The sequence below is a fragment of the Neodiprion pinetum genome, chromosome 1 (assembly GCF_021155775.2).
Source record: "Neodiprion pinetum isolate iyNeoPine1 chromosome 1, iyNeoPine1.2, whole genome shotgun sequence".
NCBI classification, from domain to species: domain Eukaryota; kingdom Metazoa; phylum Arthropoda; class Insecta; order Hymenoptera; family Diprionidae; genus Neodiprion; species Neodiprion pinetum.
The window spans coordinates 29,034,009-29,046,401 of record NC_060232.1 but is presented as its reverse complement, the minus strand read 5'-3'; the positions used below and the strand labels follow the sequence as shown (position 1 = coordinate 29,046,401).

The following is a 12,393-nucleotide window of genomic DNA, read 5'->3' as shown; positions in this document are numbered from 1 at the left end:
TTGCACTGCTTATACGGTGCATTTGAAATATGTTTAACCAATTATCTTGAGAAATTAGCACATTTTTCGCCTTAAGTCCTGTGTAAGGTTTGGTATGAGACTCGTAAAATCATGTCAGAGTTTTGAAGGTGGAAAATGTTACCTGTAATGGGATTATCTTACTCACATTCTAATGATTGTCTGTTTTGCTATTACAGGAACTTAACCATTCTGTGAATAACAGAGCCGTTGCACTCCGTCAGAATTCCGTCGTTATCAATCAAAATTTACAGATCAACATGATTCTACGGAGATACCATTGTCTACGTCATATTTTTGAGTATCTGCTTGTCGGGATTAAGTACCTTATATAATCAAGGAATAAAAATACAGGCGGTGTAATATCACGATGTGCATAATATGTAATTAATATGGAAGCATGAATGTTTAAATAAGAAACCGCGGACTACCAATGATTCTTAAGCAAGAACGTGCAGGATTGAATTGTGGTTACAAGTTTTATTTAATTTTACAATATTTAATCTTTCATATTTGTAGCAGATTCTTTCACCCAGTTCAGGTGCATAATTGACACGAAGCCAAATCGTGCCATGAATCATTCTTGTCAAATAAATTTAACATCTTCCGCAACCTGGACCTGAGAGACAACCTCTGGGTGCGCATCCGGCGGGTGGACAACAAACCGTTGGTGGTAAAACTCTCTGTGCCATAACCGTACCGGTAGACATTGGTCTGAGAAAGAGGAAAAATAACGCCGATAAGATCGGAGTTAAGGAAAATTTAGTTTAAAATTTTGTATCCATATTTCAACGTTTCAACGACTTAATTCCTTAGTAAAAGGTAGATGGGCGCGCACTTACGGCCCGCATCTTTTTCTTTTAACATCTTTGTCTTTTCCTTTCCCCGTTTTCTTTTTGCCTTTATCTACGTCTTTTTTATTCTTATCCTGATTTTTGTCTTCCTTAGGTGCCATTGTCTTGTAATGATTATGCGAGAAGCAAACGACCGAAACGGATATTTAAAATTGCAGTAGAATTTAGCTATGAATTTATAATTTTTTATATTTTTCACATTTCCTAATTTCGTTACATGTTTGGTCGTGAATTACGGAGGAAAACAATATGCAATAGTCTAATAGAAACAAGTGATTAGCATATAATTACTAAGATAATATTTCCTGCGCAAATAGATAACGGTCATACTTGGGTAATTTTCATTTCATTTCAATAGGCATTCAAGCAGACTCAAACTTGATACAAAACTGAGTTAATCAAAGTATGGAGCGAGTGTTTGTATTGGTGAATTAAATATATGATATATTATCACGCCAATCGTACTATTAGATTGCATCAACAAGGGTGATATCGATTATCGGTAGATATCGAATTAATCTTCTTTAGAATCGACGCCGCCATATTGGTTTCGAAATAAACCCTTGCGTACGCAATGAGTTTGCGAAACCATAAGGTTTCGATTAAACATGCGACGCAAGATTAACTAATACAAGCTCAGCCGTATTAAATATGAGAAGCTAACTTTATCTCTGTGTAAAATTAATTAAATAAACAATCCCGTCATTCCAAGTTTGCGTATGTGACCGCTTTGTCTATCGCAGTAGAAAGTGATTCTTTTATTATTATTTAAAATGGGACTCGGAAGCTTTCGATACCGTCTAATAATATTACTTTGCACTGCTCTCGTTTTGTACCAGTCAGCCAAATATTGGCCGTCTCTCCAATTCAGCGATGATCCTTCCCAGGTAAGCACTACTGGAACATAACCTTACCTATTCGAACCGAGCATAAACTAGGGTTCATGCAAAGCAACGCTTGGCAATTCGAGCCCCAATTTTAGTATTGAACATAGTTAAATGGTTAAACCACCACCAGCCAACTTTCTCAGATGAGGTTTTTTACCTCTTGTTGATTTTAGTGAATCTTGAAATCATAGTTAAAGATTTTGTTTTGCTTAAACCTGCTTGAACACGCATTAAGTCTTCTGCAGCAAAATCACTGGCGGCCCAAGAGCTAGTCGAAGGAATAGATATAGCCGAGCCGCCAAAGACGGATGTACAGAAGGTGCTGGTCTCCGTGTATTATGAAGCCCTTTGTCCAGATTCAAAATTTTTTGTAGTCAAACAGCTATTGCCAACATTTCAAAAGATAAAGGAGAACCTGCAGGTAGAACTCATACCATATGGCAAAGCCAAGGTAAGTCGGGCTATTCTGCTTATCCCCATATGTTAGAATTCAATCTTTTGATTATTCAAGTTTTAATTCTTTCCTCTTTCAGACAGTCGAAACTCCCACTGGGTACGAATTTACGTGCCAACATGGGCCACTCGAGTGTGAGGCAAATATCATACATGCCTGTGTTATTGATCTAGTCAATGATCAGTTAATACAGCTCGATTATATTTCTTGCATGATCCAAGACAACATGCAACCTGAACGAGTTATGCATCAATGTGCTGCCAAGGTTAACCTAGATGTCACACCTATAGAGAAATGTTATAAGGGGACAAAAGGGAAAGAGCTATTGGCCAAGTTTGGGGAAATGACAGATGACTTGTCTCCCAAAGTTGTATTCATACCCACTATTACGCTCGACAAGGTAAGATAAGTATCTTAGAAATAGTTTTTATCTAAGATTATGCAATCTAAGAATTATTAAATTTCATGCATAATCTTTGTTGATATCGGTGTCAGTACAATTTCCTGATCATCCTTTATCTGTCATCCATCTTGTATATTTTTTTTCAAGGACTCGAGTAATCAGGCAGCCATTCTAAAAAATCTACTTAAAGAAGTGTGTTCACGACTGAATAGTCCACCTCTAGGTTGTGCATAGCATCTCATTGATGTTATCGAAGCTATGGCTGTAACAGCATAATTCTATATTTCAAACGATCTGTTCCTACATATCACGACGCTCACCAACGAAATCTGTGCTTGAATTACCCCAGTTACAGGGAAGTATATCAAATACATTATTTTACAAACAATTATTAACTGCGATTATGTATGAAGAATAAAAGCGTTACAATATGTTTGAACTAACTAACTTCTGATCAACTGCATTTTATAATTTGGATTTGCATTCCAAAACTAAATACAATGATCATCACCCCATTAAAGAAATCTGTAGTAATGAAAATGCCCATATACACATCATGTTTAGGGTATTTTTACTCACTAATCAATCTCACGGCCTTCGAATGTAGAGAAAATCATGAACGTCTGTATATTTCGTGATGAAATTACCCTGTATGAATTTAACATAATAGATAAGTAGAAACTCAAATCGAAATATTCGTGTATTTCGTATGATTCAAAATTACAATTGCCTATCAATCCAAACAACCAAAATTGGAAGTCTACGATAAGAAACCACGATTGCTAAAACCTACTGTTAAATGCAGTGCAATAATCATCAGCCGAACAAACAGGTAGCAATTACGATGAAAATGATTCAACTCAATTTTAATTGACAGTATTTTATTATTCACCAACGGCGCACATTTAAAAAAAATTCATGTACTTCAAGTTTAGTCCATCAATTGCAAGGTGTCCAATTTTTCACAGGAATAAAATCCAGCTCTAACTTGTCTTCCGCCAAAGAAGCGACCGTTTAAGTCTACTACAGCTTTGATCGCACTTTCTATCCTCTTAAACTCTACAAATATACGCACTGCCTCTTCAGCCGGGACGTCCATCACCTCGTGAATCATAACACGCGATACATCCCCATACTTTGTGTTACACTCGTCCTTGACTTCTGGCTCAAGATCTTCATCCACCTCACCTGGTCCAACCATATTTCGTAAGAGCACCACCTTTTGAAAAAAAAATTCACATGACTGATGATACTCATATACCCAGACTTAGTGGGAAACGTAAAAAGCAAAACGGGCATGGTGAAATTGAAATTTCACAGCCAGTTGAACAAGGTTTGAGATTCGTATGCCTGTTTAAGATCATGTCATTTAACTAAAGAGAAACAAAATAGACCTGTACTAAAGGCAAATAATTTTGCGCAGACTTCTACGCATGGCACTACTATAATAACCTTGCTTGGTGATTTCATAATCTCTGTAATGCTTGGCTCCTCCTGAGGAACCACAGGTTGTGGAACAGGGGCGACAGGTAGTGGTGGCGAAGGTACCATGGGTGGTGGAGGAGGCATCAATTGTTCTCTTTCGCCAACTATCCTACCACCACGTTTGCTGGTTTTTTCTACTTGTAAAGCAACAGACATTCCCTGTTCCTTTTTACCAAGACCCTGGCCTTCTTTGAAGCCATATTTTGCCATGATCTTTGCAGCTACGGAGGAAGCACCGTAGCCAAGATTCGATGCCTGAGGTCGTGCTGGAGGTGGAGGAGGTGCTAGATCTGGTGCCTCTTGAAGGGATGGGGGAGGTGCTATAGCTGCGCCACCGCCCACTCCTCTCGAAGTTGGTGTTCTTTCCTCGTCTCTTTCTGGTGCGACCATTGTGTTGCTGCCAGGGGAAGTCTAAATTGGGATCATTTAATTATGTATATTGAAGAAAGCATGATTGTTGTTACATTCAATGGCTTGGAACAATCTGTACACAAACTGCTTAAATATGTTGGATATTCTTCATGATCTAAACTAGTATTCAGTTAAGACGACAATAGAGAAAAAAGAGCTTCCTAACTTTGACATATAAAATTGCCAGCCACAATATTGCTTATTTGAAACAAAAATCCAACGACTTAGCGATACCAGTAAAACAATGAAAATTGAAAAACTCGATTCCCATACCTGTGGATCTTCAAATCTGGTAGTGTCGCGTCTGCGTTTGCGTAATTCATTTTCCTGGTCGTGTTCTCTGTCCCGAATATCACGTAATTCCTTGACGACTTTTTCGTACTCGTTTGGCCACATTGGGTCATATTCATTTACTACGTTCCAATCAAACTCGCCTCCGACTCCGACATTATTTGTACCACTAAGGGTAAGAGAATTTCCTGTTTGTGAATCTTCGTCTTTCTCGCCATCGCGGTTAACCTTTGATTTCAAGTCAATCACAGGTGCCAAAACTGCCGCAGCTTTTCTGAACTGTTCTCTTTTTGGCTATAAAAAATTGTTCTTGATATTAGTCTTCAATTTAGAAATAAATGCGAATGTTTTATTTTCATATTCCCGGCACGGAATAAATAAATCTTGAAACTGAAATGTTTTTTTGAAACGAAATTTTCGAAAGTTTTCGATAACGGTAAAACGTTTTGAATTATTGAATGTACTTACAAAGTAGCGGTTAAGTGAAATATTACCTGTGTAGTTGCCGCTTTTTTTAATTGCAGCTGGGACTGTAATAGTTTAATACCCGATGACCACCCTGCGACTTTTTCTGTTGTTCGGTGCTTATCAAAATCATCGTACAATGACATTTTTGTACTATTTCAACGTGGATGTTGTTGACATGTCAAATATAACCTCCAATCATTCAGTCTGCACTAGTCTGTAGCACGATTCACAGTTCTTGCAAGAACAACCATTGAATATAACTGAATGGAATCGTGCATATCTATGCCTTTACCAGCCCTTACCAGATAAAGCAAGTCGGTAAATACAGGGCGCCACATATACTGATGACCGACTCTGCCGTATTTAGCATCATCTGAGCAGTGGATAAGGCAGGGCATATTTACCATAGCAGAGTGTCACAGTAGTGGTAACGAAACTGAACAAATCGCAAACATTATCACTTAATATTTCTGCAGCAGGAAGAAATAATATACAATCTTTGTAAGCTCATAATTTAGTGTAAAATCTTATCTATCATCTACTAATACATCGACCTCGAAGGACTGAGTAGCAATAACGATTCATTCCTTTGATAAAGTTAGGTACTTCTTTAACCAATATATTCATAAAATCGTTCCAAAAAGTAACTATCGCTCCGCAAAAATTACAACATCTACATATACGAGCACCACTGCTTACAAATCAAATTATGTACAGATGCGTTATCGTTAACATTATCTTATTAGTTTCAATCCAAAGTTCGTACAGTGAGAAAAGACAAGGTTTGCCATTTCTTTCTCATTTATCGTTTATTTTTAGACACATCGTATTCGGCGAAAAGTTGTCAGAGAATTCATATTCACGCCTGACCACGATGTAAGTCTTTCTTGGATCGTGCGCCTGACGCAACTTGCTCCGGAAATTCAACAAATTCGGTCGCGTTGCGCGAAGTTCGCATGGCGCTTCCGGCCGATCAAGACTTGCTTCCGAAGGTTCCGAAGCTTCCGAGCAAAGAGGCTCTTTACATCTACCGCTTGCGTGATGGCAAGTATAGTAGAATACGAGTCGGTAACATGCAACTACGTCGAAATGTAGTTTCAAAAACCTAGTTTGTGTCGGATGACGCTTAAAAATGGAGGCCACACAAAACGCTAGAGTAGGCTTTCTCTATCAACTCTGTGGTCTGGGGTACCTTCGTGTGAATATCATCCGCCGGATGACGCTACGCTGCAATTGCTTGTACAGAATTCCAGGTAATTTTGTAGTCGTAATGTTGATAATGATCACCCCAAATTTTTAACGTTCAATTTGGAAAAGTGAAACCAACGCGCTATGCGATACTCGCTGAATGCATTAAATGTATTAAAATCTAATTGAACAAGTGCCTTTTTCTAGCCAGTCTGAAATAAGTAACGTACAGATCTCTAGTGTTTTGATTAAACCACAGGAATTTACTCTCCCACTTACGTTACTCTTGTCCTGTAATAACTACGTTCATACATGCATGGGAAGATACTTGGACATCGATATAATTATATTCTAACTTTGATCTCCCCTTCTTAATGGGGGGTCGTTTTTATACGCAAGCCCTATAGCTGATTACGGTTATAAAACTGTCGTAACATATTAAAACCAATGAAAGCATTTTTAACGAGAAAAACTACGACGACTAGTCGTTGGAACATGGGTCAACCATCTCATTAACTTATCATAGAACTAAGAGCCAGCTAAAACCTGTATTTCAAATTGCCAACGGGTTGCACGCGTACGTGACTCTGAAACAGTCACCAATGTGTACAGCCACTCAATAACTCCAGATCATGCGAAGTGAAAATTAAACTTTTATTTAAATCAAACTAAACCTCGCCTACTGTCTGTAAATTGACGATGAGATTTTCCTGGAGACAATCTGATTTTTAAAAGGGAGGAAGAAAATACAAAATAAAGAAAGCCTTAAAAAATTCTTGAACCATCAATTCATTGCATTTTTAAGACCATAATTTTATTACTCAGCAACATATAATACACATGATTGCAGATTATGCAGAAGATCATTTATTTTCCTTTGCCATTTCATTCTTCCGATAGTGGAAGGAATGACTGATAGCAACCAGAAGAGAATCGTGGGCAATGTAGGTACTTCCACGTTCAAGGTCGTATGTTTACTCTGATTTATCGTCGTACAAATACGTCGTAGGATTATCACTTATCATAGCCATATTGTTGCGTTATCGAGAACGTCTACCATTGTCCGCATATATACCTGTAAGATATACCGACATAGCTATATACATATATCTATATCCATACCATTACAACAAATTCACTTTATGATGTACAGTTGTGGACACAGTATTCATTCAATAATACTCGACCGACAATGAGACGTCGTAAGATCCTTCGGCGAAAATAGTTTTCGTTTGGACACAAGTTCCCAAACGCTGCCACGCTCGTGTAGCTACAGCTGTTCCACGCACATGCAATTCGTTCGGCCGTTCCAAGTTTTTGCTGTTATCGCATTATGCGATCCGTGTGTATGGATCCTGAGCTGCACACGCGCTATGGCACCGGGAAGTGTCAGTGATGCCTGGTCCCTGTGGAAGTTGCGGTTGGGGGAGTAAGAGAAGGGGCGAACGAATCGATGAATGAACGAGTGCGCTCGTGTCAAAGGATATAACTGCAAACAATAAACATAATGATTGAAGTATCGAGGCTCGCCGGCTGCGAACAATTCAGGTACTCAAGTTTCGCTTCTACGATTTACGTAACGAGATACCGTTCCACGAAATGAAACGTCCGCACTATGCGAAGGCCTCGTCCATCCGTTTCAGACAAAACCAAAACCCGATGGGACCGCTGACGTAACGCGATTCAACGCCAGTGGTCCTCCTGCAACGTCCGTATTTCTTCGAACAGTATAAGGCGAATGAATATATCTGCCCGTCGTAATATTTCTTCAAGGAAGTGTTGTAAATCCTTATATGCCCTGCAGTGCGTGCATATACACGTAAACAGGTATAACTCGCGAATAAAACTATCGCGCGACTCTATCCCCGAGCACGTATGGTATGCATATGCATGTGTAACGGTATTCGCGCAAGTGTACGAGTTTAGCGAGTAGTTTTCCGGCAACGAAGCGGAAGTCTCGTCTGTAAGTAAATGAGTCTCTGGAAGGGGTGAATCGGGAGCGAAAAATAAGTGGCAGCGGCGGCGTGCAGCTTGATAAATGCAAAGTTCGAACTTTCAGCTTCTGAAAGTAGTGGGTTGCGTAGCCATGTGTGTACGGGCCTCAAAGTTATTTATTAATAGCAAAGTTAACTCTGTGCGCACCGGCAGGGAGTGGCAACTGGCATCGGGTACCCGAGGAGGTCCGCGCGCTGAAGCGGGCATGACGCAGTGACGGGGGGCCACGACTGCCAGCGTCCCGCCCGAGTGCCGACGCCGACGCCGACGCCGCCGACTCTCTCCTGCCCACCGGGTGAGGCGCGCGGAGCCGAGCGGAGCGACGGACGCATGGACGGACGGACGGACGGACCGACCGACCGACGGACGAAAGGACGGACGCTTTGTCGGCGCCCGCGGCGGAGATCAAACGCGCCGACCTTACCCGCCTCCCTTCCCTCCCCCCTCCCAGATTCTATCCCTAACCGAGGAACCCCGCGCTGCGCCGAGCCGAGCCGGGCCGGATCGAGAGACGAGCAAAACCGAGGGCGAAGCTGCAGCTAGAGAGCGGTAAAAGCGTGTTGCCGGTCTACCTGGACCGATCCTCATCGAGCCCTGCGTTCCTTCCATCTGTGGCGAATCGTAACCGCGATAGATACCGCTTGTCTTTATCGATTTAATTAGTACGGTTGTATTAAAGGCACGGGTGTGCGTATTATCTTGCGAGAAATACTCGCGGCCGCGCCGCGGCGATGATCCCGGTTATTAAAAAGCGCCCGCGTCGCTCGACACTGCAGCGCTGATCGTAAGGCGGAGGCTCGATCCGCTGCTCTCGGAACTCGATTCCAATCCTCGAGGCCTCTCGTAATGGGGATCCGGGTAAGCAACAGCCAGCTGTCGTCCCATACATCCGCGTACCCGTACCTTCTTCCTCGGCCCGTTGACGGCCCGCACCGCGATAAACACTCCGCGTTAGCCAGCTACGGGAAGTCTTACACCTTCAACTTCGCTGGATACATTCAGCTCGCCTACCTGAACTAATGTCGCATACCGTGCGTCGGCTCCGAACCGTCACGGCTAATCCGTGAGCTGGGAATATAAAGCCGAAGCGCGGTTACACGATCGTGGCTAATTGGAGGTCTCCTCGTAGTAAAATCAAACGCTCAGGCGCAGCGCGCAGCTTTCGTTTCAGTAGCTTCGGACAGAATCTACCAACGTTGCAATTTATACAGTTATGCTATATTGGTATGTGGCTCGATTAATTCCCCCTGCAAATTTTTACACTTTGACCGTGTAACGCCTGTTTACGCGGGAATAACGCGCGGTTCAACCCCGGGGCTTATTTATACGCATATCTTCCCGCGTTTCAGCTTGGCCACAACGCCGCATTATAGTTGCGTGGTTCGGGGAGAAAGATCCCCGATTTTTTGGGACCCTGGGTTCGGTACTATTATTACCAACCGATATTCAGAGGGGAGCCTGTACCGAGTTTTTAATCCAACCATATTATTCTCTTTTCTCCACGGTCCCTCCTGCCCTTCGCCGCGTCTTTCCGAGGCTCTCTCACTCTTCTCAGCTTCTCTCTTTCTCCTTTTTTTCCTCTCTCCTTCTCTCTTCCTCTCTTGCTTTTCATTCCTTTTTTTCTACCTACTCTTTCCTTGTCTTCCTCGTTCCTCTTCCTCTCCCACTCTCGCTCACCCTCGCTCTTTCTCTCTTTCTCCCCCCGGGCCCCGCCTCACCACATCGCCGTCTCCTCCTCTCTTCTTCTCTCAAAATCGAGGCTCGCCGCTGACTTTCCGACAAAGGAATAAAGAAAAGAAACGACTAGCCGAGCTACGGCTGCGGATGGCTTGGCTTGGCATGGCAAGCCGAGGCAAGGCAAGACACGGTGGGTAAAGCTGGGGGAAGCCGGGGGGCACTTACCACTGCATTGGCGTAGGAAGTCGATTGACTACTCCATAGAAAACTGTTTACAGATACGAATGCCAAACGTTGATGAGCTTTTCAAGCTTATGCCTGTAACCACCAGCACTGTGCTCTAAGAAAATGACAGTCAATTCCCGGAAGAAAGAAAGTGCAACATTATCTTCAAACCTCGTTAGATATCTTTGCTGCTCCTTGTAGATTAGCGCACGCTTCGGTTCACAGCTGTAGATTAGTCATGAGAAGTATATATAGCGGCACTTTCGGTAATCGAACATTGGCACTCAACTAATTTGAGTATCCATACAGCCCCTAATGTCGTATACACTTGCAATTTTCACTGTACCGAGCATTTACACGAAGTACTGTACGTATAACGTGCTTCTGGAGTGTTACGCCCGTCTAATAATTCTCTTTCGTTAATTTTCCCCAGCAATTGCTCTTGGAATACGCCTATGGATCTTCTGAAACACCGCTAGGAGATAATAGCGTGGTGGTACAGTCTCCAAAAAGAGTCCCTACTCACTCGGGATACCCGCTATGCTGCGAAGTGCCCTATTTTATTGTTTCCGCACTTTGTGTACATACCACTCTATGCGCTCCTCGTCTTCCGGATTATTATATCTACGAAATACAAAACACAACCGTAACACCACTGAACTATACAACAATTTGAAAAGAGACCCCGGAACTTACCTTCTTTTCCTCAGATTCTTTCGCCGTATATTAACAGCGGTCTTGTCTGCTATCGGTTGCACGATCTTTCCTCGATCCTCATAGTCGATTTCAATTCTAATCTGTTTGTGTAGGAATAAGAAACTCGAAAGAGAAGAGAAAAAAAAGAAAACAAATGAGACAAGATAGATGGAAAAGTAAACTACCAGGCCACGAAAGCCGAGTAAATGCTTTTTTCATTCCAGTCGGATTTCTGGACCAATATATAGTAATAATGATACCCACTCGTATATTTCGTTGGAAATCCAGCCCTTCCGAAGATTGGGATGCTGCAGGTGGTTATACGAATGTTTCATCTATTTTTCGTTGCTCTGTTTTTATCCTTTTCTCTTTTTTACGTGCGGCAACAAAAACTTTATTGTAATCGTCCGATCTTGTTTCCCGGTTTCATTCTTCAAGGCCACCCGTTAGGTACGTGTTAAAAGAAAAGAAAGGTAATAGAAGGAAAGAAAAAAAGGAAATAGAATAAACATAAAATAGACTACGTTATGCATAAAACATCTCATGCACGTATATGGTTCAGGGAAAAAAAATTACCTCAAAAATAAAATCACGAAGTTCCGTCCTTGCGCGCTGCCACCTCTCTCTTTCTCTCTCTCTCTCTGGATGGCCCACCGTGGTTTATTATACGACGCCTACATTATACAAAATTTAAATAAATGGCAAGCGCATAACCGCGTCTCACGCATGCAAATTTTGTCGCCGGAGTCAACGCGAGAAGAAAAAAGATCGAATATCGGTGTCACGCTTTTTTTTTTATTTGGGTCAATGACTAAGTATTTCGGTCATTCTTACATTGTTTCTTAAAATTTTGTCACTTTGTATTTGCCCGGTAGGGTCAACTAGACGTCCAGGTTGCTTCGCGTAGATACATATGTTATAGATGTTTGAATATTTTTACGGCCTTGCCGCATTCCCATCGAAAATCGATCAAGGTCGGTCGTAGAACTTCTTTATTTTTAACCGCGAAGTTCGATGCTCATTACATAAATTTGACCACAGATTATCTAAAAATTGAGTCTCCTTCGCGATTCGCATATTAAAATTTTACGTATGTAAGTTACGGTTTGAATTAACTCATCTCATATGCCACGCACACTTTATACGCTATTGTATGAAAAAACTGAATGAAATCCAGCATTCGTGGTGCACGTGACGAGGCCGAAGAGGCTCATTCGCATTGCGTATACATTATATAGGCATACAAACTGTCCATGTCATGCACCATATGCACATGTGCAATTCGTACGTACACAAGGTAAACAAAGAACGTGCGAATCGTTTGCACCATATAGCCCACCG

General features: G+C 41.8%; 2 protein-coding genes and 1 long non-coding RNA gene across 4 annotated transcripts; 1 reads left to right on the top strand and 2 right to left on the bottom strand.

Annotated features, from left to right (window-relative positions):
- Nucleotides 1-1,397: 1,397 nt before the first annotated feature.
- On the top strand, nt 1,398-3,063 carry LOC124217191 (gamma-interferon-inducible lysosomal thiol reductase). Its single transcript, XM_046622583.2, has 4 exons — nt 1,398-1,759; nt 1,995-2,210; nt 2,293-2,613; nt 2,764-3,063. Exons 1-4 carry the CDS (start codon nt 1,646-1,648, stop codon nt 2,848-2,850), a joined length of 738 nt encoding a protein of 245 aa, XP_046478539.1. The 5' UTR covers nt 1,398-1,645; the 3' UTR covers nt 2,851-3,063.
- A 417-nt stretch (nt 3,064-3,480) lies between these two features.
- On the bottom strand, nt 3,481-5,557 carry Spf45 (splicing factor 45). Its single transcript, XM_046622571.2, has 4 exons — nt 5,298-5,557; nt 4,786-5,097; nt 4,069-4,512; nt 3,481-3,835 (listed from the first exon to the last, which is right to left on the bottom strand). The coding sequence occupies exons 1-4, from the start codon at nt 5,412-5,414 to the stop codon at nt 3,548-3,550; spliced, it is 1,161 nt and encodes a 386-aa protein (XP_046478527.1). The 5' UTR covers nt 5,415-5,557; the 3' UTR covers nt 3,481-3,547.
- Nucleotides 5,558-7,251: 1,694 nt separating this feature from the next.
- LOC124223028 (uncharacterized) lies at nt 7,252-8,676 on the bottom strand. 2 transcript variants are annotated; one of them, XR_006884197.2, is made up of 2 exons: nt 8,602-8,676; nt 7,252-7,948 (listed from the first exon to the last, which is right to left on the bottom strand). It is a non-coding gene; the product is annotated as an uncharacterized lncRNA (long non-coding RNA). The 2 variants fall into 2 exon arrangements; XR_006884190.1 differs by lacking the exon at nt 8,602-8,676 and adding an exon at nt 8,048-8,595.
- Between the last annotated feature and the right edge of the window lie 3,717 nt (nt 8,677-12,393).